Below are 18,237 nucleotides of genomic sequence, written 5' to 3' on the forward strand. Positions count from 1 at the left end.
TGGGAAGTGAACCAAGGTCCTTCAACTGCTGAGCCATCGTTCCAGCCTTGAAACATACTTCCTAACTCTGGGTAAATAGTCCCTGATATCTGCATCAAATTGAGATCTCAAAGGAGGGAGAGAATTATGCGAATCTGTCCAAAGGTTCAGAGTCTTTACAAAACCTAATCCGAGTCCTGAATGTAACTTCAGGATCCATACCAGACCACTGTTCTGACCACAGTACCTGCCACGGCCCTACCATTCCTACAGACACTGGTCTGGGCCCCTTATAGAGCACAGTCCTTAAGCCTCTAGCCAGCATACCATCAGGTACCTGCATTTCTACCATGTGGAGGTGAATTTGTGCGCAGGGATACAAGTGACCACACATCTTGATCCCTGCCTGCTGCTGGGAAATCAGAGAACCTGGCTGTAGGATCCCACAGTCTTCCCTCTTTCTTAAGGAGCTGTAAAAAGGGAATGGAGTTTTCAAAACCCTAGCCATGCTGTCTGTCTGTGATGCTGGCATCTGAACTCTCGGAGCCCTTGTCTGTCTGTTCGAGGTGTTAACAAAATAACTCTTATTGTGAACTTCTTTCCCCCAACAATGTCTCAGTGTCACTCTGAACCCAATTAGGGACCTTTCACTTACCAATAGGACATGGTGTCTTCCAGTATTGTGTCACTGATAGCAAAATATATCCTTTAGAAAACAAAATGCACACAATCAGACTAGATAACACATCAGAATTACATATGTTGGTGCCAAGTCACATGTTAGACTGTTAGGTCATCCACCACCTGTGCAAAGTGTAGAGTTGCGGTCTGCTGCCTTCCCACACACAGTGAAGGCTGTGTTTCCTGTGGTCCAGATGGCAAAGAATGATGAGAGGCCGGTTAGGGAAAAGGGTTTCTTTAGTCTCCCTCCCTTATACATGAGTTCCAACGATCTCCATGAGAGAAAAATTTGGGTGAAGAATGACTGTTGATTCTTGATGATGACTCAGCAGCAAGTAACTGACATACGATTTCCAAAAGGGAAATATAGGTGATACCATTTGGCAATAGAATTGAGAAATCATTGAGCATTAAAGAACCAAGATATATGCTTATTGGAATGGCTGAAATAAAAGCCCAGATTGGGGTGTCAAAGGAAAAGTGGAGAAAGCTGGACAACTCTTACGACTGAGCAACTGATTGATTTGAGGGCACGGGGAGTCATGAGTCAGAGGCTGCTTTAGAATTTTAAGACTAGGAGACTAGAACATGAGAGAATAAGTGAGAAAGTCAAGATTACTTCCCCAATTTAGAAAATAATTTGAAGTCCTTTGAAGTGTGTCTGTAGATGAAAAAGTCTCTGTGGTAAAAAGAGTGCCTCACTGAAACCAGAGGGGGAGAGATAAGATGCCACCAAGGACAAGAGAACTGAGCACTGGGGATCTGTTTCATGGACCAGAGGGTGGAAGAGGTACAGCAGGGGCGGATACAGAAGAGGCCAATACCAAATCTTCATCGACACCTTAAGAGCAATTAACAAGGACGGGACTGTCCCTGGAGCCAGCTGCTGCACAGCAGTTACAGTGAATGGGGCCACTGAATTTTTAGCAATCAGAGTCATCAGTGAGAGCAGTGTGTTAGCAAAGACTAAGGAGACAGGTGTGCAGCTGTGTCAGAACCGGAGCAATTTTGCAGGGCACAGTCAGAAAAACCAGGAGAGTGAGTGGGCAAGCTTGGAAAAAGTGGCAAGAGACATTTTGTCCATGGCGTAGGATCCCAGAAGGACTAGGCAGTGGAGAAAATCAAAAAGTCGCTAAGAAGGGCTGTGATAGTACATGTCTGCAATCCTATCGCATGGGTGGTCGGAGCTCTTAGGAAGGTCAGAAATTCAAGACTATCCTCAGCTTCATAGACAGCAAGCCTGTGGCCAGTCTGGACTGTGTGAGACCGTGACTCCAGAGTGAAAAAGAGGCAGAATAAGAAAGAATTAACCTCGATTTGGGGAGAGGAGGAACGAGGAAAAGAGAGAGCGGTGGGAGCGCAGAGCCACAAGAAGTCGGGCTGAAATGTTACCTAAGAAATGCTCATTAAAGGGACAAATCTTCTCATTCTCTTAGGAAATGACATTTGACCATTTGTAAGGATGGAGGCATTCAAAATAGATACTTAAGGAATTAACTTGGAGCACACGTATTTCCAACAAAAGACTCTAGAGCCCGGTAGACCATAGTAAGAATTTAGAGCTGATGTTCCTTTCTGGCAGGTTTCAATAATTCAGTAATAGATGGGGCGTTGACTGGGTATTACCAAAGAATGCAGAGTATATTAGCAAATCATGCAGTCTTTAAGAATCTCTGCTAGTTACAGACACTTCTATGAAGTGGTCCTCAGGCTTCCAACTACTGTGTGGAGAGAAACGAGAGAAAGGAAAAACAACAGGTAGATGAATGGGGGCTTTCCAACTACCGGCCCTGGGGTCTCATGTGAGGCTGTGGGAAAGGATTTGGAGTCCTCCCTCCCTACTTCAGCAAGTGTTGTTCTGTTTTTATTTAAAATATAAAGCTATGTCTGTGGATGCTTTCACGTAAAGAGGAAAATTCTGTCCCATGTAACACGGTTTGAGCAGCAACAGGCATGAAGGCTTAGCAACGGGAAATATTACTACAAACGAGAGAGAGAAGAAGCTGAGACCGTGAGAGCTGGGAAAGTCACTAACACAGGATCTGGTGTAAAAGAAGGATTCAAATATTAAGGTCTTGGGGATCTTTTAAAGGAAGGTGGAGCACAGCCCTGGGCTGTATTGACAGAAAGCTGAAGAAGAATGGGTTTGCTAGTGAAGGATATTGAGAGAACGGAAGAGCCACGGAGTCAGTGTGTTAGACGGTTGTCAGCATGGTCAGGACAGAGAATCATTAAAGTTACCATATAGGAGAGGGAAGACATGAAGTCAGCAAGGAAATAGGGAAATTAGGAAAAGTAGAAAAGTAGCCTAAAAGATTAGGCAGCAGAAATATGTATAAAATACAGAATTTTAAATAGCCGTTTGAGAAGAGCAAGCACTGTGAATGAGCAAAGAGTGTCAAAACAAAAACAAGCAAACAAAAACCACCTCTATTTGTCCCATGTAAAAGAGTAGGAAGAAATGGGTTTTGGTTGGAGCGGGGTTGGAAGTGACTTTAAGTTAGAACAGTGAGCTAAAGACCCACATGGAGAAGGTGGCATTGGGCCAAGGACCCTTGCAGACTGATGGCGTGTTCAAGCACAAGGGCCAGAGCTTAGAGAGGCGTCTAGATGTGGAATGGCCCTTTCATTGCCAAAGCTGGGGATGGAAATAAGACAGATGTCCGGCTAGAGACTTGCGTGAGTACAGGAGAAGTGAATGAGATGGGAGACAACGGTGACTGGAGCCTGAGCAGAAAAGGAACAAAACTCAGAGGGGCCAAATGTGGGGACAAGTGGAATGTATGAAGTTTGGATGACTCACCATGCCCACCCAGTACTGGAGAAAGACTGGGAACCAGGAGAGCCTCACTATTCTTGGGGCTACATAGAAATCGTTTCCTCAAAATGAAAGGTTGTCTTGTTCATGTCACATGGGGTTGAAGTGGGAAGTCTTAGAGACACCATCCCAGATCTCCTTTCCACAGAAAAGGATCCAGACATCCCGCGATGGAAGGACCTGCCCCAAGGTCCTCCTCAGTTGAGGCTTGCGCAGCCCAGGACTAGACAGCATGCTTTTATCCGAGGGTTTTCCTGTTCTCACAGTCTCTTCCCAGTTCCTGGGATGAGGACATAGAGTGGCTACACTGGTCATGACTCCAATCTGACAAATTGGGAGATGCATTTACCCTGTTCAGATGGAAGCCAACTTTCTGCTGTAAGACCAGTATTTAAACTCCCTCCATTGCTGGGGAGCCTCTCTTCAGACATACCACTCTATTTTGGAAATGCCGATACCTGCTTGAACCTCCAGTCACCCTCTTCATGTTTGTTCCTCTAGTGTCTTTAGCCTCTAGCACTGTGGGATTGGCTGGACAGGTTGTTCACACGGAAACCACAGAGGTGGTCCTGACAGCTGATCCTGTCACGGGCTTTGGACTCCAACTGCAGGGCAGCGTGTTTGCCACGGAGACGCTCTCCTCCCCGCCTCTGATTTCCTATATTGAAGCTGACAGCCCAGCAGAGAGGTGAGGTACTCTCCCTTCCCAGCAGCCTTTCTGCCCTGCTTTTCTAACCCCAGAATTGTTGAATAACTACTAAATAATGGAACAGCGCTTCAGTGCAGCAAAAGCAAAATGTAGTTAACTCTTCATTCTGATGATAAAATTTTATGTTCTTCATCAGATTTGAGAAGCATTATGAGGAACAATGATTTTATTTAGCAGATTTTGTCCACTGGAAAACTAGAGGCTGTATTCATTATAAAGGAGAAAAATCTATACAAAAAGTGGCTAGCATCCAACTGAAGTTATTTCTCTGCATTGCAGGAATGAACATTCATCTTTACTATCTGTTCGTTCCGGTCAGATTATAGTGCTATCATAGTTATAAATTATTAATTCCTTGGGATCTTTAAGAACCCACTTAACCACAGTTGTAACCGTGGGATTCAAAAGTGAAGGGCATTACAGTTGGCCTAACAAGTTTGCTGGTAGAATTGACTCTAGAAAATCAAATGGTGATGCTATTTTGCAAAGATTAAATGAGGTAGAGTGGCAAGTTGAGCTCCATGATCGTTGACTCTAACTCCAGCCTCTCTCGTGTGGTTCTGAACTAGATGTGGGGTGCTACAGATTGGAGACAGAGTAATGGCCATTAATGGAATCCCAACCGAAGACAGCACCTTTGAGGAAGCCAATCAGCTCCTGCGAGACTCTTCCATCACAAGCAAAGTCACACTGGAGATTGAATTTGATGTTGCAGGTAAAATCTGACCCTCAAATCAGTGATAGTGTCAGGAGAGGGCTGCACATGATGTCAGATATATGGCAGAAGGGGGATGTAGATATAGATATATATTTATATATATGTACCCAAGACATTTTTGTTTAAGAGGTTTATTGGGTAATTTTGCATTGCTTATTTCATTCATTAAAATTTCCACCTAAGACCTGACAAATCAGACAATTGATGTCCGCCTTGAATGTGATTTTGAGAATTTGTGTCACCTTTATCCTAACTTTGCACATTTGAGCTAGAGAAATCAGATTCCTTAGACTCAGCAATATCAACACCTTGTGTCACGTGTCCTGCTGCAGAGAACACGTGACAGTTAGGTAGGAAGCAGTGAAAATTCATGGGGTGAATAGATTCAAGGCCAGGAGGCAAGTACTTGGTCTTTAGTTTAAGGAGAAATTGCACTGGACACTTATGGGAAATGGCAAGGAGGATTCCATTCAAGATTGTTTCACCAGGGTCAAGAGGATTGATTCTAATAGATGATAGAAACTATCTCTAAATACAGACAGGGAGGGTAGAGATGGACATATAACCAATGGGCATGGGCAAAATAAATCTGAGAAAAACCAGCAAGTCAAAAAAAAAAAAACTAAGAGAAACCTTAAGTATCAGAGGCAGAGGAGGGGGTGCAGATGTTTACCAACCTGACTCTGAGGTATTCTTTTTTATTTTTGCTATTTTTAGTTAATATACAAAATAATTTTTATATGTTTTCATTTTTATACATGTTCTGTGGTTGTATTCACACCCTACTATCCTTCCTATTTCATGTTATCTCATCTCACTCCCCTCCCAAGTAATTCCCCACCATTCATAGATGGTAGGTAGGTAGGTAGATGATAGATAGATAGATACATAGATAGATAGATACAGAGAGAGAGAGAGAGAGAGAGAGAGAGAGAGATTGACTTAATCTAAGTTCTACATATGACAAAGAACATGGAATTTTTTTTTCTTTCTCCTTACCTTTACCATTAACTCTCTCTTCCAGGAAAATTCTTAGTAACACTGGCACCCTAAGCTAATGGCATGTCTTAGTCTCAGAGGAGGAGTCTAGTGAAATGTGGGTCTCAGATTCCTGGACAGTAGCTAACAGATTTTAGAATTCGATGAAAATTAATCATTTAAAATGTTTGTCTGCTGGGACAAAGCTTGCCTAGCATGATCTATAGCCCTGGGTTTGATACCCAGCATCACTGAAGAAGGATAAAAGGAAGAAAGGAAGGGATGGAGGGAGAGAAGGAAGGGTAGGGAAGATAAGATTGATTGTCTTCACACAGCAAAATATGGGTCCTACATATCCAGTGACTTTTACCAAAAGGTAAAGGCATACCTTTAGACACAAGGATCATATGCCAACAAATATTTGTCATGGGCCAGTGATTCTCCTGCACAATGTATATGTAATCGCAGTCAGGAGAGTAAAAGGTCCCCATTGTCATATAACTTTTAAAAGAAACAGAAACTTAGTTTAAAAAGCTATCAATGTAAAATTTTAACTGTAAATTCTCTGAGAAATAAAGCAAAGTCAGGAATCGTAGAAGGGCTGGAGAGAGCTGTGTTGGTTGGGTACGTCTCTCAGGAAGTGACGTTCAAGCTGAGATGAATGTGGGGAGAAGGCAGAAGGCAGTCGGGCCTGGGAGAATGGCCTTCTGAGCAGAGAGAGCAGTAAGCTTGAAGAACCTGAGCCAGAGGAAGAAACCCTGTGGTACACACAGTTGTTGAAGGATATAGGGAAGGAAAAAGACCAAGGATTGAGTTTGGTTTCAGAGAAGGTCTTGGAGAAATCAGAGGCCAGCAGATATGCAGTGTCCTGTAGAGAATGTCGGCTGAGTCCCATGTGTACTGAAGCCAGGGAGCATTTTGGCAGGAGAAGGAAATAACCTGAGCTATGTTTGGGGAGCTTTCTGAAAGGTACAGCTTTCTGAAAAAGCAACTGAAGATGATGGCAGCTGGAGAGACGGGGAATGGCAATGGCTTTCTGCAGATGGTGGCGCAGCGAAATTCAAAACTTGACTCCTGAGGGATGCGGATGAATAATGGGAGACCAGGAAAGATGTAGAAGAACACGGGAACAGGGTCGTCTGGGAACAGTAGTGTGAGTTCTGTTTTAGATGGCGGTGATGTGTCCACTGATAGCATCAGAGGGTAAATACAAGTCTACTTATTTCCTCAACCAGAAGACAACCACTGAACAGTTACTGAACCAGATGGGGCTATGCTCGTATTACTGGAAGAGAAAATAGGAAGGACCCGTGTGTTTCCTGGAGGAGCTCACAGCCAATTAGAGAAGAGAAAGAACGGCTAGAAGAGGAAGGACTTGCAAGACTGCATGGTTATTATGATGCAGAAGTACCTGGGGAAATGTTGACAGTGCCTCTTGGAGCCAGGATTGGGGAGGGTATCTGAGTATAGAGCAAGACCAAGGAATGGCCAGTGTGTCGATGATTGCTAAAGTCATTGAGACAGAGTGACCCCTAGGGGGAAAACAGTCACAAGGAAAGCACTTTGGAAGTGGGAGGGGCATAAGCACAGCCTGAGAAATCCTGAGACTGAAAGGGAATTGATGCCAATAAAGGGGATGGAGAAAGTTCAGGGCCAGAGAATTGGCTCAGCAGGCAAAGGTCCTCGCCTGTGACAAGCCTGATGGGCCGGTCCGGTCTCCAAGACCCACACGGTGAAATGCACCACCTATAAACTGCCTTCTGCTCTACACACACACACACACACACACACACACACACACACACACACACACATTCGCGGTTATACACACATACCCCACACACAATTATACACTCGTAAGCATCACATACACTAAATAAATATATAAGAAAATTCAGTAACAAAAATAGAATCCAAGAAGGTGTTATTTAGAAAGACAAACGGTCTCAAGACAAGTGTCTCTTAAAGATGCTGCAGGAAATTCAAGTCATCCAGCAGGACGTGTTTTTGAGCTTGGTAGCTGGGTAAGGTGGGCTCTGCTGGAGACACTTCAGGATCTTAGGAACCAAAGTCCGGGTCTCTGTGAGAAAACAGTGCATGAAGTGAGAAGGGTGCATGCTCACTGTCTGCTTAGGCTGTGGGTTTGGAAGAGTCTGACAGGAAATACCCCATGAAGATGGGACAGGAAAGTACTATTAGGCTCCTCACCCAGTCCAGACTTCTGCTGCATTTAGTTAGGTAAATATTGCTCTGCCTTTTACCATGCACTCTATTCAGTAGTTTCTTCACAGGGTTCTTCAACTTAGAGCATTGTGGAAAAGTCAGATTTAGCTGCGGACAGACATGGGAAGCTAGGTGGAGGAGATTCACAGTTCAGATGGAATGTTACTTTTGCCTTGTTGGTACTGGAGAGATTTATGCAGGTTGAGGCTTGAAAAGTAGGAGAGAAAGAAATATGAGCCTTCAGATCGGGTCCTGGAAGAAAGAAAAGGGGAAGTATCCAGAATATTCTCGATAACCTGTCTGGAACAGAAGGTTAAAGGTCTCTCTCCCTGTGAAGCTGGCTGATAGGATGTGAGAGCAGGGACTCTTGCTTAGCTGTGCTCAAGCGGCTCATAGGAGAACTGCAGGCAACCATGGAAGACTTGATAGCTTAGGGCTCTGAAAACCAGCCTGACGCATGGAGCAGAATTCCCAAGGTCAACAGAGTCAACAAGCAGTCTGTGTTCACAAAACTGTAAGTTGATGTATGGTGGGAACCAGTACAGGACTGGCCAGATGAAATGGGAGGAACAAGACTTACAAGAAGTAGGAGTCTTGACGAAGAAAAGTGGGTAGAGTCAGAAGAAGCACAGACAAGAAGTGACAGTTAGGAGTCTGACGCCAAGTCAAAATGATGTGTTGATTTAGACTGTCAGAGATGGGCAAGCAAAACTCCAGATGATGATGTTGCTCATTGGAGTAGGGGACGAATTCAGATGGAGAGATCTGGGAGAGGGGAAAGCGTACAGAAACCCACCACCACCTCAATGAAGGCTTTTAGGACGGGAGTGCTGTGGAGCCCTGAATGCCGATCACAATCTCACAGCCCATCTTTACAGCAGCCGTCCCTGCTGCCTTTACATGCCCAGTTTTTGTTTTTGTTTTCGTTTTTGTCTTGCTTAATTTACATAGGTCTTTGCTCATAAAAGACTTCACTCTCCTCACGCCTGCATTTATGGTTTTTCCTAGTTCAGAGTTCTGGTGTTCTATTGTATTCTTGCTTGTTTATTCTCTCTTCTCTAGTAAAAATAATCTATGACATTAGGGATTTTGTGGTTTTAGTTTGCAAATCCACTTCTAGTACCCAAATGGTGCTTAGAATATAGACAGGCCTCAGTCGGTCCACGGTGAATGAGGGAAGAAAGGAAGTAATGAAACACATTTGGCTCCATGAGGAGACTTTGGTTATGAACTTCTGTTTGTGTCAGAACTGGGTTTAAATCTACTTTCTCTGGGGTTCCTGGTCTCTTGGGACTGCTCTCTTCTACAGCCTGCCTTTTTCTTGTAATATGATATGTTTCTTGTAAAGTGTGTGCCTTCTAATTCCTGTGATCCAACAGTACTTGGATAGAAAGACCTTGTAGGAATCAGTCAAGTGGCAGAGAGGTTTGTTTATCAAACAAGAAGGCCATCCAGTGGCCCCAGAGTATATTTAACAGCTGTGACAGAAAATTAGTGTTAAAAGAATTACTGCAATCCTATACCTTTGCTTTATGCATGAAGAGGGAATTGGGGTTCTGGTGGGGAAACTCTAGGTCTTATAGAGAAGGGCAGACACTAAATCTATTGACTTGAAGCCCATATTTCCCTCTATTGCTTTACAGCCTTTTTGATTAAAAAATTGCCAAATAAAATTATTACAGGAGATATTAGAGAGTCACCACCATGAAATCATTAGAACAGGCTTCTTGAACCTGGAATTCGGGGAGAAGACTGTAATGACCACCACGGGGCAGTTGGCAGCCACTGTACGCTACAATACTTCAGGAGTGCAGTGGCCATCTTTGTAAAGATTATCACAGTATCTAAGTATTTGCTTGTGTTATAAATGGATTTATTTTGTACATCCTAGACTTTTGTTTAGTGTCTCATGCATCCTTAATGTGCCTACATATATATTTTTAATATTTGTTGATTTAATACTTTAATAACTCTAAGTTCCTGAAAAATAGGAACTGTATCTACTAAGCCTACTTTATTCAGTACCCAGCTTGTTTAACAAAGGTCACAAAATCGATATTTCAGGTCATCTACAATAGGCCGGGGTGGGGAATGTGTTTCCATCTGTTATCCCCCTGCCGTTGCTCATGGTAGACAGCATTAATTGATAACACTAATTCTCCTGATGGATGCAGATGCAACCTTAAAACCCTCAGGAAGACATGCCAGGTCCTTCCTTGTCTACCGGAATCATCCCTAGAAACTTTTAGAAACAAGCAAATCCTTTTCATTCATTTCATAACTTGAGACCTGGGTGGGGAATATGTGGATGCAGGCTCTGTCAAGTCTGGCCTCTCCTTCTGGATTCAGGCCTAATTGCCTGGATGTAAGCCATGTAGTTCCAGAGTTCTGCCTCAGGATATTTTACACATCAAGATGAATGTTCCAGCCCTTGGCTTTCAGTGCTCAGTGATCTCTATTTAATAAATATTTTAAATGCCGTAGGGGTGGTTAAAAGCGAACACACTCTTGCCTGTGTCTGTCTCTTTAAACCAGCAATGCAATGCTATGCAAGCACCTTAGTGAGTTTAAGAGAGAGAAGCATTCAAAGTTGAAGACACTCAACACCATCACTATTTAATATTTAACAGGGAGAGGAATTCAAAGTTGAAGACACTCAACACCATCACTATTTGCGTTCTTTTACTGGAATCCTTTACCTAGGTAGGATTTTATGAAGTCAGAACCTCATCTTCTCCCATTTTACCCATTCAATTCTTTTAAATGATAATCTGTATGGTGGAGACGACAAGAACTCCAAGTTCTCACTTCCACTCTGAAGGTATCTGTTGTGAGAAGTCTCAGCGCTAGCATATGAAGTGCTGTTGGCCATGAACCAGAGCCCTGGTGCTTTCATCTGAGTGGGGAAGAGTCAAACATTTACATTCCTCATGGGGTGCCTCTACTGATAAATGATGCTGTAGCGGTTATCTTACTGTGCCTGCAATGAATGCTGCAGGCAGGAAATCAGACCAATGGGAAAGGAGGAAACCTTTTTACCCAAATGTGTTTTTAATTATAGTTTTAACAAAGATGAAGCAAAACCAGGGAAGTGCAAAATAATCACAGGGGTCTTACAAAATAAACATCATTTGTTTTCAGAATTACATCCACTGACGCTAAACCTGTTGTTTGTCCAAATAATGGAACCTTCTTCTCATTAACCGTATTTGTTTATGAACCCCAAATTAAATATTCCTTTGATTTAGCAACTAAATAATTATATAGGGAAAATACCAACTATAAAGTGACTCATACTGGCATATAAAGATTAGAATGAAGCCACAGTTTGATCAAAGAGATTCATTAGTTGATCCTTATTCACCTTTGTAAATTTTTCAAATCACACACAGTCAACAGTGATATATTACTCTGTTCTAGAAAGTCATAATATGTCCTCTGATGTCATTAATGGTGTTAATCATTGTCAGATTTTCCTGCATTAAAATTGTACAAAAGCAAGGAGACCAGATGATTCAGTGGATGAAGCTGCTTGCTACCAAGCTTGAGTTCAGTATCTAGAGCCTACAAGGTAGAAGGAGAGAACCAACTCCCAAAAGTTGTCCTCTGACTTCCACATGTGTACCATGTCCCCCCCACCAACACACACAGTGAAAAAGAGAGAGAGAGAGACAGAGAGAGAGAGAGACAGAGAGAGAAGCAAAGAAGAAGAGGGAAAGAGATAGGGAGGGGGGAGAAGAGAGGAACACCACACAAAGAAATAGATGTAAAAAGTTAAGAATGTTATGAAAGCAAGAGTTGCAGTACCAAGTATTCTCGGTCAGTGTTTCCTGGGCTCTGTGACTCTAAGTCCCAATTTGTGGGAGTTATATTCATCCACAGACACAGAAATATAAACATGCATTATGCGCCTCTTCATTTTCTGAGAACTTTTTTTTAAATAGAGAAATGAAAATAACCTAATAAATATGAGATGGATACTAAATAATGGAGCTCCATGCACTCTTATTTTTATTGGTATTGCTGGATCCTGAGGTAGGTTGATTCCCAATTTTCTGAGAAACCACAGTACTGACTTCCAAAGTGATTGTACAAGTTTGCATTCCCACCAGCAATGGATGAGTGTTTCCCTTAGTCCACATCCTCTCCAGCTTAAGCTGTCATCGGTGCTTTTGATCTTAGCCATTCTGACAGGTGTAAGATGGTATCTCAGAGTTGTTTAGATTTGCATTTTCCTGATGGCTAAGGATGTTGAACATTTCCTTAAGTGTCTTTTGGCCATTTGAGATTCTTCTGTTGAGAGTTCTCTGTTTAGTTCTGTACCCCACTTTTTAAATTGGGTTATTTAGAATTTTAATGTCTAATTTCTTGAGTTCTTTATATATTTTGGAGATCAGACCTCTGTCTGATGTGGGGTTAGTTAAGATCTTTTTCCATTCAGTAGACTGCCTTTTTGTCTTATTGACAGTGTCTTTGCTTTCCAGAAGCTTCTCAGTATCATGAGGTCCCATTTATTTATTGTTGCTCTTAGTGTCTGGGCTACTGGTCTCCTGTGCCCATGCTTTGAAGGTTACTTCCCACTTTCTCTTCTGTCAGGTACAGTGTGGTCAGATTTATATTGAGGTCTTTAATCCATTTGGACTTGAGTTTTGTGCATGGAGACATATATGGATCTATTTTCATTCTACATGTTGACAATCATTTGTTGAAGATACTTTCTTTTTTCCATTGTATAATTTTAACTTATTTGTCAAAAATCAGGTGGTCATGGGTTGTGGATTAATATCCTGATCTTCAATTCAATTCCATTGGTCAACCTCTCTGTTTTTATGCCAATACCACACTGTTTTCATTACTGTAACTCTGTAATAGAGCTTGATGTCAGGGATGGCAACGCCTCCGGAAGTTCCTTTATTGTACAGGATTGTTTTGGCTATCCTGAATTTTTTGTTTTTTCATATGAAGTTGATTATTGTTCTTTCAAAATCTGTGAAGAATTTTGATGGGGATTGCATTTAATCTATAGATTGCTTGTGGTAGGATTGCCATTTTACTATGTTGATCCTACCTATCCAAGAGCATGGAAGTCTTTCCATTTTCTGGTATCTTCTTCAATTTCTTTTCTTCAAAGACTTAAAGTTCTTGCCAAATAGATCTTTCACATCTTTGGTTAGTGTTACCCCAAGATATTTTATATTATTTGTGGCTATTGTGAAAGGTGTTGTTTCTCTGATTTCCCTCTCACCTTCTCTATCCTTTGTGTATAGGAGGGCTACTGATTATTTTTGAGTTGATCTTGTATCTTGCCACATCACTGAAGGTATTTATCAGCTGTAGAAGTTCTCTGGTAGAGTTTTTGGGGTCACTTATATATACTATCATATCATCATAATCAAGTTGACTTCATTCCGGAGATACAGGACTGGTTCAACATACAAAAATCTATCAATGTAATCTCTCATATAAATAAACTTTTTCGGTGAGGTAGTCACATCTTGCTTTTTCTGTGTCTGGGTCACTCCATGCAGTCGTAAGGACTACCAACCATGCTAGCTTTATCTAAGCAATTAGATGGAGAATGCTGGCTGTGGCTGTGAGCAGCTGGGTGGCAGATCTCCGTGTGCTCCCATCCCATCGTCTCTATTGCATCAGTCTTTGCATCTTTCAGTTGTTGCATCAGAAATGCATCCCAGCCGATTTAGGCAGAAAGGGGGTGTCTGGGAGTATGAGCTTTCCCAGTCCTGAGGGGCTCCAATCAGATGTGCCTAACGTTGGCACTCTCAAAAATCCTGTTTGTACCTTGTGCACGTGTTTATTTCTTGATTCTTTCTGCAGAGCAGCTTTTGGTGCTAGTGAACAAAACGCAGACCCTTCAAAACCCAGCTCTCCTACTTTCCTTGTTACCTCCAAGGTCTTAAATGCTCTCTTAGGGGATGGAAAGGGAGTCTCCTCTGTTTGTAGAATGTTAAAGACTTAGGAAAGGAATAGAGGGAAGGCAGGGAAAGAAGAAATATTTGGAAAATAGTTACAATGTGCACAGACATATGTGATATCAGGAAGTAAAATGTCATCATTATCTGTTATTTCTATTTCTGCCCCAGTGCATTAAAATTAGTTTGTCTTTTTGAAGTTCATCGCTTGACTGATAATTATGTCAGCCTCAAGTCATCTTCACGGTGCTGTCTAGGAGAGCGGCAATGGTTCATATTCTTGAGTGATTGAAGGATACAAAGGTAGGAAAGAAGCGTTGCCAGAAATCTCAGGGAGTCTTGTGAGAGTTAGCTTTTGATACTGGGAAATTAAGGGTCCTCTCTTAGTGTTCATAATCTCATTAATGAAAAACGATGGGATTAAATAGAAAGTGGATACAATTTTCTAGAGTTTAAAATAAAAACTCCAGAGCAAGCAAACTTTGAATCTTGCAGCTCCTGTAATGGAAGGAGGGAGAAGTTAAGTTGACATGGACAGTCGCTGCTGGTGGCAGTGGTCCCATGGACAGTAGCTGCTTGGTGGCAGGTGGTCCCTCGGTAAGAGAAACTTTTAGAAAAGAGGCAATGAAGCCTGAGCATTAGGGAGTTTTAAGGCAACCCTAAGCTCTGGCTCACATCTAAGAAAAAAAAGAGAAGAAAAGAAAAAGCAATTGTCAGGCCTTTCTGTTAACACAGAAATACAGGCAGACCCATCTGAACTCGAGGAGAGCTCACAAAGACTGCAATAGGGGGGCAGGAATTCTGGGCATGGAAGGTACATTTTCTTTATCCTAAAGTGAACTCACCTTTCTAGGGGTGGCCCCCTATGCAGGCCCTTGACCTCCCAACCTACCAGACTGAATTAGCTCATAAGGAGAGGGGTCCAAGGCTTGTCTCTACCTAGAGGCAGATTCCATGCTTACTATATTATTCGAAAATGGGAAACATGCAAATTCTTAATGGATAGATCAGTAAATATGCAGGTTCACTTCCTGGAACATCAGAGTGTTCATTGAGAACAGAAGGCAAAGATATTGAGTCAGGTCCCGGGAAGATTTTAGAAGCCTGAGAGGAACTATGAAAGTCGGCAGGTTTGCTCATCCCTCTGAAGGAAGAGCAGAGTGGAGGGGGGATGCTGGGACACAAGACCACGCTGCAGCCTGAACCGGATGGGCAGTTTGGGGTCTTTGTCACAGGTGACTTTCTAGCATCCTGGAGGGGCTGAGGGAAATCAAATTTTTATTGTGTTCTCTCCTTTAACACTCTGTGGTGAACCTTCTAAATTGGAAGATCAGATTTGGGCTTGTAAAAAGTTTACTGCTTAAACTTCTCAAGGGAAAGGACCAAAGGCCAAGAGCAATTTAAGACAGAATAAGAAAAGGACTCTTAACTTTCTCCATGAGGCCAGTCCTAACTTCTGCCTAGGCTGTGCAAAATGTGTTACATGTGCAATGAACAAACCGGACTAGGTACCCGGGGGCTCAATAGTTCTACCTGCATCCCAGCCTTTGTAGTTGGATCTTTGTCTATTGCGGGGGGAGGGGTAGCAAGGCTTTAGTGGGGGCGATGAACCAGTAAGACTAGGCTAGTTTGGTCTTCCCATGATTCTCCTCTTCTGCTGTTTCCTTTGCTATCGGTACTGTTACAAAGGTCTTGGATGAAGGGTGCTTGCCTAGGGCATCACTGAATTTATTCTGTGGAATGCCGCAAAGAAGATCTACTCAGACAGGAGAGTGGGATGACTCTTGGAGAGGGAGCCACTGACCGACTGCCAGCAGAGGTCGGAGGTGGGGATTAGAAAGTTACAGCTGCCTGAGAGTAAAGTCGGAGAGATGCCGAGGGTCTTGGGAAGAAAGGTCCTGCTGCAGATGTGAGGCGGGATGCCTACATCGGTGTCATCAGGGACTTAGAGATGCTGATGAGCTCAGAAAGTAACCATTACAGATCCCAGGTAGAGTACCAATGACAACTCAAACACTGCTCTACCCAAGTCCAAGTTGGAAAACTAACGAACTTATTGGGTGACCTGCAGGAGTAGAGGTGAGTGGTTACTTATCGGAGCATGGTCAACTCTGAAACAGCTAATCACTGAAGAAGCCTGCCCCAGCATGATCACCGCTCATGAAAGTAGTAACACGGGACCTCACTATAAACAGTCACACAGCTCAGTGGCTCTGATCTGTCCCCTCTCTCCCCAGAAGTTCTTACTGTCTATATAACTTTGGTAGTCAAGAGACCTGGATCTTCTTAGAAGTTTCAGGGACTTTCTGAGGCTTGTGAGTTGTTTACCTCTGAATCTAAAGAGCCTACCCCCTGTGATGGAATGTTTCATGTTAGAACTTCCTGTGTCTTAATGAGCAGCTCTCCAGGATGGAAATGTTTCAATTCAGAAGACTATTCCTACCCAATATCCAGTGTCCTCTGAGATCTATAAACACTCTCTTCTATTTTGAAATTACAGAGTCTGTCATCCCAAGTAGTGGAACATTTCACGTAAAACTGCCTAAGAAGCACAGCGTGGAACTGGGAATAACCATCAGCTGTAAGTAGAATGGGCCTTTCTTAAAATACTATATAATTAAAGATTCTATATAAATCTGTTGCCAAGGGGTTTGCCGGTGTAGCGTTTTCTCCCCGCATTTCAGTGTCAGCATAGGGCACTTTGGAGCCAGCTGCACGGCCAGCACCTGGTAGCCTTGGGAGGGAGATGAGCAGCTTCGCGTTCTCTCTGCTGTTTCAGTCTTTCTCTACAAGATGGACATAAAGGCTCAGAAGAGAGCTCACTTGGTGAAGTGCTTGCCCTGGCAGAAAATCTGAAATAGCCCAAGCATCCATGCAAAAGGCTGGGCATAGCAGCACACATCTGTAGTCCCAGTACTGAAAAGCAGCAGACAGCAGGCTGCTGAGACCGTGAGCTCCGTGAGCTCCGTGAGCTCCGTGAGACCGTGAGCTCCGGCTTCAGTGAGAGACCCTGTCTCAAAAAAACAAAGCAGAAAGTGACTGAGGAGGACCACCTTAGATGCCAACCTCTGGCTTTCACATGTGTGTACAAGCTTACACACACACACGCAGGCATGCACACTCAGACAAAAGAAAACAGGATATAAATGGAAGCAAGATTTCCATGAAGTATGGGGCTAAGTCTTTAAAGACAACAGCTATGTACTTTGTATGCTGTCCAGCAAGTCATAGTACTCAATATTTCTCACATGCCAATATACAAATAGATGACTAAATACCTGGATGAGCAGAAATACACATATAAATTCGCTACATTTTTATGCCCTGTGCTTTTCTCTAATTTAATGAATACAAGAAATAATAATGTAACTCAAAAATACTTTTATATATTTGCAAAGCTTTCTAGATTATACTATGTGTCTGTAATTTATGAGACTCAAATCAATGTCTTTTAGTAAATTCCTGAATTACTCATGATACGTGGTCTGAATAACCAAACCAAAGTGAAAAGCATAATATATAAATGATCTTAGTTCTCTTCTTCCCTAGGGATCTAGTTTTGTAACTACTTTGATAAATCAACTTTGGAACTTCCAGCCCCAGTGGACCTCTATATCCTATCTATAGAGCAGGACAGAAGTCGAGAGACTTCTGTACCCCTAATATCTACAGATTGAATTTATCAGTAAATGCCCCCAAGCAAATGAAACATGTGGTCAGTGCATAAGGACCAAGGAGACACAGAGGCAGGGACTCTGACACAAGGTTGTTCCTTCAAGAAAGAATGATGAGAAAACATAAAATGCTTCAGCACATACTGGGCAGAGTTTATGGCAGTGGTGGTGGCAAAAATAAATAAAAAGCGTCCTCAATTGGGTAGTATGAAATAGGGCTGTTCAGTTCAACTTTAATGATATAAATTTAACACTAGAACTGCACTTTTATTTCTAATGGTAAACCACACGCGCCTGCCATCATACTAAAACGAGTACCACCGCCTGGCAGAGCCTCTGCAAGAATAAGATGCCAGCCGTCTGACCCTGTCCACCCGCCCTGAGTAGCCATCTGAGAGGGGAGTCAGCGGCAAATGACGTGACACCCAGAGCACTAAGACCCCACCCTGCAGTACAACTTAAAATGATTCAACATCTGAATAAAGCAAAGATGTTATAGTGTGTGGATGACAACTCAAGTCCTATGC

General features: G+C 42.7%; 1 protein-coding gene across 10 annotated transcripts in view; it reads left to right on the forward strand.

The window, feature by feature from the left end:
- Positions 1-18,237, forward strand: part of Grip1 (glutamate receptor interacting protein 1) — a 634,564-nt gene that overhangs the window by 556,968 nt on the left and 59,359 nt on the right. For all 10 annotated transcript variants that reach the window (XM_085683147.2, XM_085683148.2, XM_087902104.1 and 7 more), the window contains 3 exons: positions 3,980-4,166; positions 4,757-4,902; positions 16,537-16,617. In XM_085683147.2, coding sequence (XP_085539273.2) covers positions 3,980-4,166; positions 4,757-4,902; positions 16,537-16,617 — 414 coding nt within the window. The remainder of the gene's footprint in view (positions 1-3,979; positions 4,167-4,756; positions 4,903-16,536; positions 16,618-18,237) is intronic.

Source organism: Myodes glareolus, chromosome 26, assembly GCF_982192425.1.
Source record: "Myodes glareolus chromosome 26, mMyoGla1.1, whole genome shotgun sequence".
Classification (NCBI taxonomy): Eukaryota; Metazoa; Chordata; class Mammalia; order Rodentia; family Cricetidae; genus Myodes; species Myodes glareolus.